Source organism: Pteronotus mesoamericanus, unplaced genomic scaffold (assembly GCF_021234165.1).
Source record: "Pteronotus mesoamericanus isolate MK-2021 breed Mesoamerican mustached bat unplaced genomic scaffold, CSHL_Meso_final contig_20, whole genome shotgun sequence".
NCBI classification, from domain to species: domain Eukaryota; kingdom Metazoa; phylum Chordata; class Mammalia; order Chiroptera; family Mormoopidae; genus Pteronotus; species Pteronotus mesoamericanus.
In genome coordinates, this window is record NW_026555085.1 from 89,563,087 (window position 1) to 89,581,364 (window position 18,278).

Consider the following 18,278-nt stretch of genomic DNA (forward strand, 5'->3'; position numbering starts at 1 on the left):
AATTCAAATGAACTTGTGCACCCCACTACTCATAGCAGCACTATTTCTGATAGCCAAATACTGGAAACAGCCTAAGTGCCCATCGGTAGACGAATGGATTAAAAAACTATGGTACATGTATGCAATGGAATACTATGCAGCAGAAAGAAAGAAGAAATTCCTACCTTTTGCAACAACATGGATGGAACTGGAGGGTATTATACTAAGTGAAATAAGCCAGATGGTGAAAGACCAGATGATCTCACCTGTAAGAGGAATCTAATGAACAAAATAAACTAATGAGCAAAACAGAGCCAGAGACATGGAAACATGGAACGGACGGACAGCTGCCGGGGGTGGGGTGAGGTGGGGCAGGGAGGAATGATGGAAAGAAGGGGAAGGGCGTAGTCAAAGAACATGCATGAACGACCCATGGACATGGGCAATGGTGTGGGGATTGACGTGGGAGTGGGTGAGGTGGGGCAGGGTGGGGTGACTGTGGGGAGGGCCAAGGGGGGGGAATTGGGACAACTGTAATAGAATAAACAAGAATTTAAAAAATCTTATTTCTGCCTGTGGAATCAAAGGTGTATATTAGATGAATTAATATTATCCAAAGCTTTACACTAAAAAAAACTCCAAAACACTCTGATGTTATTCTCAACTCATCTCTTAGGAACATGAAATGGTTTATGGTTATGAGCTATAAAGGAATAATTATACCAAAAGCCTGTTAGCAATTCATACAAGATTAAATTCAAAGATTAACGCTGGGCGTGTTTACAAAAAGCTGGAATAGTTTTTTCAGGGAGATATTCAACAAACCAGTGAAATATTTGAAAGCAATAAAGTTGTATTGAAATTAAATACTATTCTTTCATCTGCCCCATAGAAATTCTACTTGAAGGGTTATTTGTAGTAAAAAATTAGTCCAATGCTCAGCACAAATTCTAAATATTACTGGCAGTGAAATGTCTTGTAAATCCTTTTATACTTAATATCATTGATCTTATAAGCGTAGGTAGAATTACAGGATCCCAAATTAGAAGGGTTCTGGCACTGACAAATGTGAGGAAATTTTCCTAACTGTAAATTGGTACATAGTAGCTCACTACACTGTCAACAGAAATATGTGTATCTATAAGTACTGAAGTTATATAATATGGAAGAAACAGAGCTCACTGGCCCAGCCCTTCAGTGGTCTGCGATCATTTTATTCCCAAACTTTATGGAAGTCCTATGTGTAAAACTGATAAACGTTGAGCCGCCTTGATTCAAACAGCTGAGCTTTCTCAGAGGGAGTGAGGTTATCTCTGAGCCACCCCAAAGAGTATCACAGGGTCTTGAAGAGTAGAGTTTGAAAACCATTAATTTATGCTCGATGTCCCAAATGCCAGTCCTTAGAGTAGGACTTTTCTGTAATAAACCCAGATATAGCAGAACAGGGAAATAAAGATAAATGTTAAGAGTTAACAAAAGAGAAAACAAATATATGAGGATTAATAAAGCCAAAAGTTGGTTCTATGAAGAGACTAATGGAAATGACACACATGGACATATCCATGAGAGAGAAGAAATAAACACTATTAGAGATGGAAAAGGAACAGCTTTATAGAGGTTATAGGGATTAAAAGATAGCAAGTATATTATAAACAACTTGATTTCTGTAACTTTGAAAACAGATTAAATGTACATGTTCCTAAAAAATTTAACTTAACCAAAACTGGCTCAAGAAGAAATAGAAATTCACAAAGTCCTATAATTTTTAACTAATTTGGATCAATGATCAAAAGAGTTCACCAGACCCAGAAGATTTTACTAGTGAATTCAACTCAGCATTTAAGAAATAAGTCACTCTAATTACGTTAGTATGCGAGGGCCGCTGCAACAAAACACCACAGATCGGACGACTTAAATAACAGAAATTTATTTTTCTCACACTTCTGGCAGCCAGAAGTCCAAGATCAAGGGTGCTGGCAGGTTTGGTTTCTCCCAAGGCTTCTCACTTTGGCTTGCAGATGGCTGCCTTCTTATGGTGTCCTCACACAATCTTTCCTCTGTGCGTGGGATGTCTCTGTGTGTGTGTGCAAATTTCCCCTTTTATAAGAATGCCAGCCAGATTGGATGAGGGTGTACCCTAAAGGCCTCATTTTAACTTAATCACTTCTTTAAAAGTCTATTTCCAAATACAGTCATATTCTGTTGTACTGGGGGTTAGAGCTTCAACATATGAAACACAATTCAGCCCATAACACTAATATTACACAAGCTATTTTATATTCTAGAAAATGATGAAACACATCCCAGCTCAGTCTAAAGCCAGAAGAGAAAACGACAGGCAAATCTCACTTATAAAAGTACATGAAAAATTCCCAGACAAAATGCTTGTAGCCTAACCTGACATTGTATTAAAAATATAATAATCATGCCCAGGCTGAGTTTATTATAGTCACTCAAACTCTGTGCTCAGCAATTAAAATTCATGGCAATAGTTTAAAACTGATTAGTTTGCCAGTACTTAGTGGTGAAAGAACATGTACTGATTTGAAAATATGTTTAATTTGCATAAGCACTGGAATTTTGGGTGGCCGTGCATTCATTAAAATCTATAGATTTTACTGGCATATCTTTGCGGTATTTGGGAATATACCAAAACTTTCAGTGTGTTGCAGATGGCTCTGAGGAACTCACCACCGTGAGGCCGAAGGATCCACATTCATAGAAATAGTTTTCACACAAGCCCCCCTGGTTGAAATTGTTCAGAGGAGAGTGCCAGTCTCTGACTTTAAATGCACTTTTGGAGCAAATGTCTCCCAGCATGGGGCTGCTTATATCTGTTATTTTAAGACACTAATCAAGAAGAACGTAGCATTTCGCCTCCCCCGTGTTATTTTATGTGACTTCATATGAAATCGGTGTTAGAAAGCTAATTACAGTTTTCTGGGTTGCACAGTCAATAGGCATTTGTGATCACAAGTGGGTGCTATTAAAGAAGAGAAAGGAAGGAAATACCACCTAGTGAAGACCATTCAGTGAACTTTTTAGGTTTAAATATCACTCCAGGAGTTCAACTTTCAAATGGGATGTATTTTTATTTATTTTTTTAGTAACGGGAACAAGCTGTCTTACACGTTACATCTGAAGATCTGGGAAGGAAAAAGCTTTGTGTTTTACTGGCGGAGGTTACTGTGGTAAAGAAATTCAGCTCCCAAGAACAGTCGATTATGGCGTGTCTGTGTGGGTGGATTAATTTGTGCTGTTGTGTGGCCTCATCCTGTCCCTCAAGCCCAGATGGCCGTCTTGCCAGTACATTTGCTTGTCACTAGGTGAATTGGCTGAGGCCATGGACGAAATGGAACAAATCCACACCCACTGGCAGAAAACTCTACATTTATATCCCACTGACAGCCGTGTAATTATATCTGTATATGAAGGACAGCAGTTCTTACCATAATTTTATGGAAGTTTTTGTGACAATATTTTGAAATATTAACAAATTTTTTTTCCTGTAATTCTTTGTCCCTTGCGACCTCTCCGTTAGCCCAGGCAGCTGGGGCCTTCTGCGTTCACTTCCTTAGGAAAGGGCCACCAGTGCAGGACATAGAGCACAGGGAGGCCAACGCCTGGTTGTTGAGTTTCAAAAGCCCAGGCCTGGCGTAAGATAAAAGACTGCAAAGAATTGCTTGAGGATATCCTGGAGGCAGACGGACCCAGACACATTTAGGACACTGTGGAGTGACCCTGTGTCAAACACGTTGAGAAAGAAAAAGAAACATCTGCATGGTGTTCTAGGCCAGCTGTCTCAACGCGTCATCGAGTGCCCTGCCCCACTGGGCGGCGCGGCAGCAGAGAGGGAGCTGGTGAGACCAGTGGCTCCGAGGCAGCCTCTCCCCAGTCCAAGGGGTGTGAGTGCAACAGAATGTTCCCAAGCGCCCAACCAAGGGCAGTGTGAATGTGGCACCCAGAGGCCACAGACCTTAGGAGGCCGTAGGTTCCCCAAGGAGGCAGGACACAGCAGCGAGGTTCATGGGCCTCTAACCTAAGGCCAGTGAAGGCCAAGTGGGATTAAAGACTTCTCAGAGGACGCTGGCACAGACGCCGTCACCACTGTGCTGCCCTGACACGCAGGCTGGGGGAGCCACGAGGCGGGGAATGTGCTGCCGACAGCCCTGACCGCTCTCGCTGGCCATGCCTGGCGTACCTGGGATCCTGGGATTCCTGGTCCAAACATCCCTCGGCCCACCTCCAGGGCCCACCTGCCCTGCTTCCCTAGACCCGTCTTGAAGAGAGTGTGGGCAGTCTGTAGTGCCGGTGTTCATACCCTTGGACCACAGGGGTCCCCTCGGGGTGGCTGTTTGTCGGTGTGGTGACAGAAGGTACGTATGTGGATGTAAGGATGGCATGAGAGCCAGAAGCCAGCTCTCCGTGTGGCCGTGGTCCAGGTCATTATGAAGGTATATTTGTTAAGGTTGGAGGGCAGAAGGTATTTGAATTAACAGTTTATTAGCTTGACTTTATAACTTCTAAATGTTTGGACATAATGGGCCGTGGACTTCCATCGGTACACTTGCGCCTGGCTTACCTCTGCCCCATGGTGACTCCGCAGAGCAGTGGCCTGTCCACTGTTGAGCCCCTACCAGTCTGCTCCATGCCCTGCCTGCATCGTGCCCAGTGAGTGTGGATGGAGTGAATTGGTAAAATAAGTGTGTGTTTTTGACAGCTGTTCATCTGAAAAGCCATTCAAGGTTAACCACTCGCGTTTAGGACCCATGAAAATATTCTGGTGGAATTTGGAAACAATATGCCGGGGCTGGCATAGACTGAATGCCACTAATTGTCTTCTAAATGAAGACAGGGTGTCGCTGCTGACTCCCAGGAAGTGAGATAGGAAAAGCCCTTGACTTGGTTACGGTCCAGGGAGGAAGCCCCGGCTTCTGCCTTAGCACTGGCATTGGCTAGACCCAGTTGGCCAAGCTTTACATCCTCTAGAGCTTGCCATCCACTGGTGCGGAGCCAGCAGCCTGCGCTTCTGGGCGGGCGGGACTTGGCTCCCACCCCTGTGCCAGGAGACTGTGCTGGAGCCAGTACGAAGGACTTGGCCCTGCTTAGCACTCATTAACCAGGCTGTGGGTGGGGTGAGTTGGGTCTGTGGGATGTCTGACATCGTTGGGGCTCTCCTCTTCCCATCAGCTCACCTCAGCAGAGCTTCTTTGCAAACATATCAGCCGAAGGAAGACGTTCTGAAGTGAAGACAGTTACATAATGACTTCATGAGTAAGATACAGCTTCCTAAAGCCAGTCTTGTCCTGTTACCTTTTCAAACAGGGTTTTAGAAGCACATCTATTTTAGATTCTTGTAGTAAGAACAAATTTAGAAACCGTTAGAAGGTGTGACGCATTTGATGGAAAATATAGATGGACAAGGAATGATGTTCCTCATTAATAGGGACAATTAGATAATGGCCACTAAAATATACATGAACTAAGGTAACTATGTCAAGTGATATAGTGCTAAAGGTTAACTAGGTAAGGGAAGGAGTACAGGTGGTAAACTTCTGGTATTCTAGATGTATTTGACATTAAACTAAATGGAGGGTTTTACACCACATTTATGTGGCTCTGGGGGAGTTTTTTGATCTGTGGAGCAGAGCAGACAAGGCCCAGGACGTCTCCAGGGTCACGAGCATTCTGCGTTGCTGACTGGGTTTGGAGCTTAATTATTTAAATGTTTCCAGACTCAAATGACTGATGAGCTAACATATTTTTAATTCAGACTTTCACAGAGCAAGCCGTAAGATGTGCCCAAAGCAAACACTGCGGGATGCTTTGATGAACTGATGCTGACTGAAAGTTTCATGCTGTGTATTTTATTTTGATATTTACATTGCATTTTGTAAATTTAAAATGTTATCCAGATTTTAAGGGAACAGCGCCCTACCTTAATTCTAGCTCCCAGAGAAGGCTCCCATGAAGAAGACTAGAGTTTGATTCGCTGTTGTTTTTTGAAGAGAAAAAGAATGCTGTTAGAATAAAGAAAAAGAATGTTGCCAGAAGGTTCTACTTAATTTAGTCCTCTAAAGATAAACACACGGGTGATTCATTGCATGCTGATGTTACTATTTTAATGTTAATTCCGCAACCTTTCCTTCTCCCTTCCTGTCTAAGAGTAGGTGGGATATAGGTAGACTGACTTAGAGGAAGAGTTTGTTCCTGTCTGACTCCTTGTAAGTTTTCCCATGGTTCAAACTATTTCTTATGTAAGCAATAGTTACTGGGGGCTCTTAAAATAGTACTGTAAAGAATAAGAGCATATTTGAGAATTATCCAGTCTGCAGAGATTATATAAAGTTAACACAGTTTACTAACCATCACACTTAAGTAATTTAGGTTAACTGTCTTAAATGGATGACAGATCTTTTATAGCACTATGCAAATGGTAACTGAATCTTGATCATCAGGCCTGCAGAATTGACCATGAAAAATTCTTTCCCTGTCCCCAGCAAAACATCTCACTCTATTCCGTGTCACTGCTCAGTCTTGATACCCTGTCTTTTTTAGCACAGATTCCGTTTTCCAAGCTGAGGTAGGTTAGCTAAGCCAGTTGTGCTTTCTCAGAAGGTTTACCTCTTGGTGGTTATTCGGTTGTAGAGGCTCCGTCTCTCTGGGCTTCACTATCAGAGAGACTGTATTACTTAGTTTGTAGTGAAGGCTTCATGCATTTTCATTCAATAATTAAATATGATTTCTTTTACTTAAGATGAGTATCACCCTCTACCTGTAGATCTTCCGAAACATAAAGGGAAATCCCTGCTCCCTACAATCCACACACCAGTGCAGGCATACAAGGTCAGAATAAGATGTATTGCATATGTCATCTTTGCCTAGTTGTATCAGAGTATCAGTAATATATATTTACAGCAAGTGTGTCTGAGTGGATAATATAGTAGGTTTTCAACCAGGGAATGGCTATAGAGATACCAAATCAGTCTATGAGTCACAGCACCCAATGCTGAGGGCTTGCTGCGAGTCCTGTGAACTCACTCAGCTGGCCCTCACGCTCTCTGTCTCTGTTTTGGTTCTGAGTTACCAAGTCTCATTCCTGTCAGAACCGCTCTCACTCCTGCCTTCTTCCGTCCTTTGCTTTTGCCCCTGGTATCCACACGAAAGCCATGCCATTCTGCTGTACACTCTGGATCTTTCTTCCCACCCCTTGTGTTTGGTTTTCCTCTGTGTTCGCACTCTTGTGTGGAAGAGCACGTTCGTTTTTATCTTAGGAAAACCCATTGCCCAGGAGGAAGAGGAATGACCTCCAGGAAGGCAGTTCCTTGCTCTAGCCCCCAAGAAATGACAGAAATGCACTTGTGAGCTGATAGTGGTTCCCTCCTTCATGGAGTGCTGTGGAGGTCAAGGGCTCCTCAGTGGTGTGGCTCTTTCTCCTTGAACCATGGAAACTTAATAGTGGCCTCCAGGAAAGTAGTGAAGTCTCCATGCATTTTCATTGAAAAGTTATTATGATTTCTTTTACTCTAGGTGAATATCACCTTCTACCTGTAGATCTTCCTAAAAATACAGTAAAATCCCTACTCCCTACAGTCCACACACCAGTGCAGACGTACAAGGTCAGAATAAGATGTATTGCGTATGTTGTCTTTGCTGAATTCTGACTGTTAGATTTTTGTTCTGCTGCCTGTTTTTGCTGGTGGGGAGCCAGTGTTACAGGGTTTGGGGGATATGATTCCCGCTTTCCCTCTCACATAACATACAGTTTCAGCTGTGCACGTGCTGAAGGTTCTTAAACTCTTAATCCAGCGTTGGCCTAAACACTTTGGCAATAGCCTCAGGGACATCCTGGACCCAGCTTTCTGAATGCCTTATGGAGTTAGACTCTTAGAAGGCCCAAGTTCATTCTTCTTTATCATTCCTTTACTCTTTTCTCCTACTAAGCACACTTTCATTACCTGAGCAGATCCCACTACAGGGGCCCTTTTTGGTACACCTCCCATCACCTACCATATTTTCTACCTATTACCCCACCTCAGGTGCACCCAGGGGGCAGCAAGAGGGCCTTGGCTGTCTGAACAGTTCCCAGGGAAAGGGGACTTTTATTAAGATGACTTGCTCAATGACATGTAGTTTGTGAAGATGATGATATGGTATGCTGAATAATGGCCCTCACATCCTATCTCCAGCACTTGTGAATAAGTTGCGTGACTTGGGAAAGAGGGACTGTATAGATGCAGTTAAGTTAAGGGTCTTGAGTTGGGGAAATTATCCTGGATTGTTCTTTTTAGCTCAATGTAATCACACAGGTAATCACACTTATGAACTCTCTTATAAGGGAGAGGCAAGGAGATCAGAAAAAGAAAAAGCAATGTAACAACAGAAAGAGAAGTTGGAGGTATATGGCCATATGCCAAGGAGTATCAGCTGCTTCTAGAAGTTGGAAGAGACAAGGAATGGATTCCCCCTGGAGCCTCCGGAAGGAGTTAGCTCTGCTGATACCTTGACTTTAGCCCCATAAGGCTCATTTTAGACTTCTGACCTCCAGAACAGTAAGAATAAATTTAGGTTATTATAAGCCACTAAATCTGTGGTACTGCATTTTACTGTAGTTGCCACAAGAAGCTAACACAGATGAAAGACAATAGGAAAAGCGAGCTGAAAGCAGAACGGTGAGCTGGGTAGAGAAAGCAGTCAGAGGATGGCTGTTACTTCTCTCGGAACCACTGCAGGAGCTCCCTGCCGTGGCCCCCTTCCCTGCTCTGAGTTAGGACCTGCTTAAACCCTGCCTGGTATCTTGTGTCTTTCCTTGTTTTGCCCCTCCTATCAGAGACAAATGTTTATCTCTTTTCTTTACCTCCAGTCTCCCAGGAACTTTCCCACAGTTATCTTGGAGGAATCACTCAGCCTTATAGCTTTAAAAAGACTGTAGCTAGGTGTTTGCTGGGGTCCTAACAGTCCTTCTAGAACCATTTAGGTGTCTGGTGATGATGCTCACTGTTAGTTGTGCCAAGTTTAGTGATGTGACGCATCAGCACATGAGATTGCTAGTAATTAATACGTAGGATCTTGTCCTTCACTTCTTCTTCACTTCTCTTAGTGAGAGAAGTCTGAAAACTTGTTCCCAGTTAAATCAGCCAGGCCTGTATTAGTTACCTTCTGTGTACTCAGCATGTTGGTCTAGGTGTCCTGGGTTGATGAAAGACTCAGGTAGCTGCCACTTCTTTCTCCAATATGTGCCTGGATAAGGGATTAACAGCAACAGGGTGACACAAAATCATTTCTCCAGTTGATCTGATGGCTCAGTAAGTAATTGTACTTAGCCATCGTTTACTAATAGATGTCAGAGTGGACCTGTATAGGACACAAAGCTGTCTTTGGACCATTTAAGGAGATCAGGTCAAAATTGATGAATGAGTGAAAATGTGACCAGAACTTTATAGGCATAATGGGATTCTCCAGTTGGTGAAATGGCTAAAATTAAGAGTGGGACTCTGCCTGGAACTCTGTGTTTGTTTCTTTATTGATGCATCACTTAGGTGGTGAGATATCAATCTAAACACAACTGCTGAGCACTTAGTTGTTGTTCTCAGAGATATGAAGACTGACTACATCCCTGCTTTCATGGACTGTTTCTTGTAGCAGAGGTAATCAATTTATGATTGATAAGGCATTTTCCAAGGTAAGAAACATCTTGTTATCTTGTTACTAAATTAATATTTAGCTTCCTAAATTTAAGTCACTCAGAGCACAGTGACTTAAACCCAGTGAAACCCGGCCAAAATGAAGAAACTATTTTGAGCTGCGAAGTGGTGCTGCCCTCCTAGCCTGTAGAAATGGCTCGTTAAGACCCAGCCCACACCTTTCCCCCTTTCCACGCTGTCTAGATAACTGGAACATCACAGCCTTTCTTTATTGAACCATGAGTCTGGGCGGGGCTGGAGAGAGCATCAGTTCATTCATAGAGGTCATTACCTAGCTTTTCAAGCCCTGCTGGGACTTGCCTATTTAATAGTTTATCTCTTGTCATTCTGTGTTTGGAGCAGAAGGGTGGTGTCCAAGCATGGACCCCTCCAAACCAGCTTGACCAAAACTGCAAACATGTCAGAAGACTGTGCCTGATGGCGACAGCTTCATCAAGGTCTAGATGCCAGGCAAAGCTCGGAGTGTCCCAAAACATTTCATGGCCCCTGCTTTAAGATGTCATTTCAGTCTGCGTGAATAGAAGACAATGTAGGGAAGGCCTGTGTACAAAAAACTTTAATGAGTAATTCAGGAGATCCCTCCTCCCCCGTGACACCAGAAGAGAAATCTCAAAAGGAAAATAGTTAGGAATAATCAAAAACAGAGGCCTGTCACGCAACTATTGTCCTAAACTCCAGATAATAGAATGCTAGTTAAATGGGTAATTGGGTTTTGTTTTTTTGTGTTTTTTTTTTATTTTTTTGCCCAGTTTTTTCCAGGAAATACTTTCTGTTGCAAAACTTTCTCCTGTGAACTTTTTTATTTTTAATAGTTCAGGGATTTGGTTTAGTACTTAAGAGAGTTATAAATCTAAGCACTTTGCTCATTGAAACTATCTATCTGTATCTGATTGCTGTTCTTGTAAAAGCAGTGGCCAAGTCTTTTCAGAACAGATTTCCAGTAGAATCTGTTCCCAAAGGAACTGGGAGCGAGCTTGACTACTTCCTAAATGGTAGCCAGTATTCTGGCACTTGATTTCTTTTATGAATCAGAGAGAGAGATCATCTGAAGGGCTGATCTGGGTGTCCAAGAGGTCTGCTGGGCCAACCAATATAACTATGTGGGCCATTTATTCTCTTAATTTTTTTCATTCTGAGGGCCAGAGTCTAACTTTGTAGAGAGGGGTCTCAGTTGGTCCCCCAAAAGCCAAACCATTATATTTTCAGCCTATGATTCTGGAGTTGCTATACCTCTTAGAAAAGTGTTTCTTCCTCTTGTTCTCCATGGCATGCATGTGAATGGCTCTTGGTCTACCTGGGCTCAGATTAAGGTCAGAAAAGGCACGGTATGATGACCACCAGCCCTTCCCTGTGTCCCCAAAATCCAGATAACTTTTTTCACAGAAAAGTTAATAAATAATATGAAATAAGAACTTTTCTAGGAAGCTAACAACATTCTCTTCTACTTTGAAATTGAGAGAGAGGGGGAGAGAGAGAGAGGGAGGGCGGGAAGGAGAGAGTGTGTGAGAGAGAGAGATGCCAATGAAGTTTTTTGGAGAAAGATATGATAATGGCCAGGTTATCTATCACCAGGTGCCCAGTGATGCATTTGAAGGTGGTGCTAGATGCTCCTGGTGGCCCTGCCCTTGCTACCCCAGCTGGTCAGACCGAGAGTCACAAACAACTTACAACCAGCCTGAGACAAACCATTCTTTAAAAACCTGGCAGTGACAGGTGGTAGCCTTCTTTCTGCAGGTGGAATAGCACTGAGTGCATGTTGGATGCAAGTGCTCCAACTACCATTGGCCTCAAACAGGTAAGTAGTGATTCTACGAAAGCTGAGGAAAATGGGAAAGTAATAAAAATTGCAACTAAACTCATATTTAAAACATGATGTTGGACATTAGGCTCATTGATGCTTCTGCTCTGCCATACAGCTTCTGGGGGAACAGGTAGAAAGGGCCTGGTGAAAGTTTTGTAGTTTCCCCTTCCCCGGCGAGAGCGTAGTAATTGTGGGTCTGAACTAAGTCAGGGGAGGGAGTGGATTCTCCTGGAGCTTAAGGAGAATGTCCCACTCACTGGGAGTTTTCAGTGTTACGCTGCCTTCCCCTGGTGCCAAGTGGGGACAGTGGCAGTGCTGGTGGCAAATGCAGGGAGACAGAAAGCAGATGTGCCCTTGGCAATTTATGCAGTTTTTCTATACCCTGACCCCTAATCGACACTCAGCATTAGTGTCATTATTTTTAGACCTCTCTCTATGTTGCTTACCCCTTGTTTATGTTTTACACTGTTGGTAGTTAGAGAGGCTTGGGTACTTAGCCAGTGAGAGATGGAGAGAATGAGTTCCTAAATAAGGAAGGGGATCCCGTGGCAAAACGCTAGAAAGGATTATTTTCTATCCTTATAAATTGCAAAATTGTACCAAATGGCCATAGTCCGTCATCTGAAACCCTTGGAGTCAACTGGAGTGTTTGTAAATTCAGAGTTTTTTGTATTTTTGAAAGGTTATATATAATGCTTACACCATATATATTACATTTCACTCCAGCAGGGTCTGAACAGATTTCCATCACTGCTAACATCAAAATTTCTGTAGCAAAACATGATTATTCATCCTAAATAAGGAAAACCTCATATCAATTCAATTCAGGTTGTGACACAGATACATTTGAGAACCAAACTTAAAAACTTAAGATTTTCAGAACTTTCTGGATTTTAGAATTGTGTATGATATTGTGGCTCTTACATAAATCACATCATGAGTTAAGTAGTGTTTAATGATCTATCCTTGGAACCCAGTCTGTGTTTATGAGAAAAAGTGTTTTTCAAAAGACCAACACAACAAACATTTGAAACACAATCCTTTGTAATTTGAGAACTGTATTAATAAAAATAATCAAAAACCACATTTTGAATTGTGTACATAGCCAATGGAAATATATTCCTATTTGTCAATAGGCACTGCCAATAGATGACACTTCTTAGCTACTCCTTACCAAAATCTCAGACTTCAGGATGTATCTCCTCTCTCTTTTATATTTTGTATTTCCCTAACTCTTCTCTTAAAAAAAAGTTAGTTTGCCCTAGATTTTCTACTGGTGACACTCTGGGTAGTTGGCAGTCTTAATCAGGGCAAGGAGATGAGATATTGAGACATGGAAGCCACAGTGATCTCAGTATTATGGGATTCAAGCATTTTTAAAAACATGAAGAATTTTTTGAAATTGATAGAGTGATAGATCCTCAACATTGTGTGACAGGATTAAAATAATGGGAATAAAAATCTCAGGGCAAAATCACTGAGAAATTCACCTTTTCTGTGAGGAGAATGCTTCTGTACTTATACTGATATCAAATGAAGTATTCTGCTTAAACAATAGGGGAACCCCAAATCTCTAAGTAAACCTGAAGTTATATTAAAAACAACAACAACAACAACAACAACAATATCAGAAGCTCTTGAAATGGAAAACTAGATTATAAAATGTTTGCAAGTGGTTTGTCATTAGAAATTCCAAGGGCATAAAGAAATGCTAAATAAATGAATTGCTTTTCAAATTCAACAACCCTGGAGAACAATAGCACTAAGAAGTATTTTTTAAAAACTTGTCAAAGTAAAAACCTGTAGAATCTTGGTGTACCATGGACTCACTGTATCATAGGCCAGATGAAGCCATTGTAATTTTTTGTGCTATGTCTGAGGAAATAGAGGGTCATGCTATCGCCACACTCTAATATCACAGCAGCCACAGGATGTGATGTATGATTTCTTCAGCTCTGCCTATCCTTGTGCCTTGACATTGTAGGTGTCTTGGAGGGCCATGTTTCCATAGCCAAGTTAAAGAAAAGAAGAGAGATGGGTTTTCCCGTGTTCGTAAAGGCATTTTACTTGATCCTCAGATTTCTGTTACTGAGTTGGCTGAAGATGATGGCATACTCTAGAGTCCCTTGACAGCTTTTGATGATTATGTCTTGTACTACTAGTGACATTTGGTGAGACTCCTCTGACTTTCTCTGTTAGGCTAGGTGGACACAAATTCTGACCAGAAACAGAAACACTTGGTTATGATGAAAACATTAAAAATGGAATGACAAGACTCAGCTTCTTAGCATATACTTAGAGCAGAAATATTGAAGATTAAAATAAAACATTTTATTTTAAAATGTTTTATCTGCTATTCATTGCTCACCCCCAGCAACAATAGCAATAACAACTACAAGACAACTTTAGCCCCGGACAGTGTGGTTCAGTTGATTAAAGCGTTGTCCCATAAACCTAATGGTCATGGTTCGATTCCAGGTCAGGGCACATGCCTGGGTTACAGGTTCGGTCCCCGGCTGGGGCATACACAGGAGGAAATCAACTGATGTTTCTCTGTCTCTCCCCCTGCTCTGGAATCAATAAATATATCTATTAATTTTTTTTAAAGACAACTTTAAAATTTTAAATGGAAAAGTTGCTCAGTTATTCAGTGATATCAGTGATAAAGGCTGGACCACATTTAGACCAGCGCCAGAGAAAGGATAGTTTATTGTATTTTTCAAGATTCCTTTTTACCTTTTAATTATCTCTGCCTCCTTCTGCTCATGTTTGCTCTGGCATCTTCGGGAACAGCACTGTGTTCTGCATAGCATGTGTACTTCTTTTCTGAAATGTGCAATACACTCCACATTGCAGTGATTTTTTTTTTCCTCCTTTGCTTAGAACAGAGGTGAAAACCCCTGTGGACTCAAGTATCCACTTGATAGGCTCAGTCTCTCTTAATCAGCCTGTAATGGAGCTAATGGCTGTTTGTCATCCTTGGAGATATAAATTTCCTGGCGGTGTCTCTTGCAGACAGTGCATGAAGTATGCTGTGTGTGCCCGCAAGGACTGATAATCGGCAGAAGGGCAGGGTGCTTCGTTAGCCAGGAGGAGAGCCGGGCTTCCCGGCTGCCAGGCTACAGAACCGCCTCGCCGCTCCTGAGACATGGACAATGCCGGTAGGTAAAGCAGGCACGAATCTTCCCACCCTCTTGGCTCGTTTGCTGTCTGCATCCTTCCCTGCAGAATGTTGGTCTGTGTGTTGGTCTTGTTCTGCACTTAAATGTTCAGGACCGGGAGACATGTAATCCGTTAACCTTGCTGCATTGTGCACAAGGCAGTCGGTGTTTGCTTTGAAGTTCAGGAATTGGGAACGCAGATTCTAATTCCACAGTCACCCTTTTGAAGACTATACCATTATTTTATTTAGGCTGCAGAAGGAGTGCTGTTGGATCCTTTTGTGCTCAGAACAGTGGGTGAAAATTCATATAGTTAATGAAACAACTTACTAAAGGGTGGCAAAAGATAAATGGAGTTAATGGACTGGACAAATTTTTTTTTCAGTGTTACAACATGAACTGTGTAATAGCATGAATTCTTGTGTCTGAGGCTTAGTCTCATGTTAGGATGGGAGGCAGAAAATGTCTCAATATCCTCTGATATTATTTTCAGGGTATGGATATTTGTGGCCAATCGGGTACCTTTTAAAAATGTATTTGTTTTTAATATCTTTCTGCTAGACAAATATGACTGTGGAAGTATTCTAATGCCAATTAAAGGATTAGCAAAAAATTACTTCCTATGCAGAACTTTCTTTTTTTCTTTGCTGTACTGAGCTTTTAGAAGACCTATACTGGGGGATTACTCCCCATTTTGGTGTTAGGGGCACCAAATGCAGAAAGCTCCCACACGTCTTATGGATTCTCTGTCTCCTGAAGCTTATTAGTTCAGTTGCTCCGCCAGTTGCAATTTTAGAGAGAGGTGCCCTTCGGCCTGCAGACTTGGTCATCTCTGCATAGAGGCTGCATCCTTTACCACACAGCCCGCACAGTAAGACCACCCATGTTTAGGAAACCACATTTGTTTGTGAGAGGTGGCTATTTCAGCCCTCGGTCAGGTAGCACAGGCAGGCAGAGATTTTGAAGGCAGAGTGATTTGCATCCTTTTATGAAGTAAGTTACCAGGAACCAAACTCTGTGACTGAAATAATTTTTTCTTTGATAGCGAGGAGATAGAAATACATGGGAACACTAGAGTATTAGGGGTGAAAATGTCAGGGTCATGAAAGAAACAAAACAAATATAACAGGGGGTTTGTGTGCATAGGAGAAAGGAGGCTGGACTGAGGGATGTGCATTATACTCCACATTTGTGGTCATTAAAAATATGCCAATAGGGCTTGTCATAAGAGCATGTAGGTATGATGTTCCATGACAAGGCACAATTTCAAGATCAGCCCAAGCCTTCTCTAATTACAGCAGTAGAGTCAGTAAAACTAAACAAATAAATAAATAAATGAAAATCCCCAATTTAGCTCCATTTAAAACTTCTGCCACCCACAATTAGTTATGCTGAGGTTCTGGCAGAATTATCACTTTAATTCAAGTAAATGCCTTTCTTAACTGACGCATGGATTTATTTAAAGGCCATTTAAAAAATGGAATGAAACTACTTTAGCAGCCCTTTGGTTGGTTCAAAAAATGCCAAGGGTTAGGATTTACTTCTTGGCTTACTGTAGCTTAGGGGGATAAGGGTTTTCACAATTTGTACTTATATTTATGCTTTTAGATGCTATTAATAAAATACCTCTGCTTCTGATGTGTTTAAGAATATTTGTGCACTGTGCCAAGTGGCTTTTGAAGCAGCAATATCTATATCATTTCAAATTTTAGATGAAATATCAGATGTAGATGTATATACATTTGGGTAGAATAACAGGCTTTTAAATTGCATTATTTGAGTATTTCAGAAATAACAATTTTCTCCTGATGGTTAATTGGCTGTCAGTGATCATTTTTCATGGTAACTTTTTGATGCTATAAGCAGCCTCTCTCACAGGAGGGAGATGTGAGCATCCATCACACACACACACACACACACACACACACACACACACACTCTTCAATAGCTTGTATTGACTGTAAGGAGGGCATTTAAGATAGTACTGGTAAGTGTCCAAGAAAAAAGAAAAAAAAACAAAGCTCAAAATACCTTTAACATTTTACCAAGACACCCAATTAACTTGGAATACTGCAATTCCACCAATTTAATTTAAGTGAGATAATGATATTGAAAATCTGCCTGACTTGGCCAGCCAAAAGCGAGCTGAGGCCTGGACGTCAGAGGCCAGCAGTACAGGGCCGAACACCAGCCCTGGCAGTACGGCCACGTGCTCCCAGGCGCCAGGCCTTCTGCCTGCAGGCGTTGGGGTACTTGTCGGGCAGAAACCCACAGTGTGCACCCACTAGCTGAGGGCCTCTGATTTCTTCAAATGACACAGGAAGCTCCACAGGAGGTATTTGCCTGTATTTCCTGTTAACAAATAAGGGAGAGCTGCTGCCCGGGACTCTGGCCCTTGCGGTGTCTGTGAGCACGTTTCAGCCAGCAGGCCCTGGCGGTCCAGTCTACCCTCTCCTTAGCAGGCAAGAGCCAGCCTTCCACCCCTCTCTGAGAAAGAGACATCCCTTCCCCATAATTGCTGGCTTATGTATTCCTTTAAAAGCTTTTCCTGGAATAACAATAAAATATTTATCAAACAGTGTGTGTGGAATATATCAGGGCAGTCTTAGCAATATCTAAGCTTTTCTTCTCTTTTCTTGTGACTGTTTCTTCTAGTAAGTTCTATAACTGATAGGGATGTTCCTTTAGCAAGCAAGTCTGACACTACAACTACAGTCCACGCTATTCTGTTCCCAGGTTTTAGTCTCTTTGCTATTTCTCCACCTAGACTTCATTAGGTGTCCTCGAGGATGAGCAGTGGAGGGGAATGCTGAGGCCAAGCTGATCAATGGTGTGTGATGAACACAGAAGGAAGCCCAGGTTTTGAAATATCATTCCTTTTTATACTGGGGCAGAGTAGTATCACAAGTTCTGAAGCATTTGTTGGGTTACTTTTTCTTTGCTTGAGACCAAGATATTTCCATTACCATGTGTCATGGGAGGCACATGCATTTGGGCGGGGAGGTGGCGTCTGTGAGAGCCTCTGTGTCCTCACTTTACATTCTGTCCCAGTGGATGAAAGGCTTTTGACCCCTGATGTACGATCACTGAATGTGAGAAGTTCACAGTCTACGAGCTCCTTGCCAAAGAGACTGGAGAATTATTTGGGAACCAGTAGAGGAAAGATTTATCATGGAGGGATCAGAACATTAAATAAACTGGGATGAAAACCAGCCCTGCCACCTGCCATCCCAGTGACCATGAACAAGCTCTGTAAACTCTGTAGCCATTTATTTTCTCATCTGTTTAAGTGGTAACAGTAATTGTACTCATCTCAGGGTTGTTATGAAGAGGAAATATGATGATATATGTAAACCTTTTGGTACAATAGTTGGCATATGGTAATGGTAGTACTCAATGCACACTGACTGTTTAAAGAACCTTCCAAGCCTTGAAGTGGGATTGCATTATGCACAAATATATCCTCTAGCAGGATGACCGTAGCAGGGAGAGGACGCGGTGGCAAGGCCAGCCGTTTTACACTGAGAGCAGTCAGGTGGGTGTCCCAAGGGTGTAACCGGAAACCGATGCGGGTGGTGCAGTGGGAATGGGGTGGCGCGATGCCGTGGACGTGCATCAGCAGAGCACGATGAG

At 42.2% G+C, this 18,278-nt stretch overlaps 1 protein-coding gene across 1 annotated transcript in view; it reads left to right on the forward strand.

Moving 5' to 3' along the window:
* The first annotated feature begins 14,537 nt into the window (after positions 1-14,537).
* Positions 14,538-18,278, forward strand: part of PHACTR2 (phosphatase and actin regulator 2) — a 156,937-nt gene continuing 153,196 nt past the window's right edge. The window contains exon 1 of the mRNA XM_054570060.1: positions 14,538-14,645. Within this exon, the coding sequence (XP_054426035.1) occupies positions 14,633-14,645 (13 nt within the window). The 5' untranslated portion in view covers positions 14,538-14,632. The remainder of the gene's footprint in view (positions 14,646-18,278) is intronic.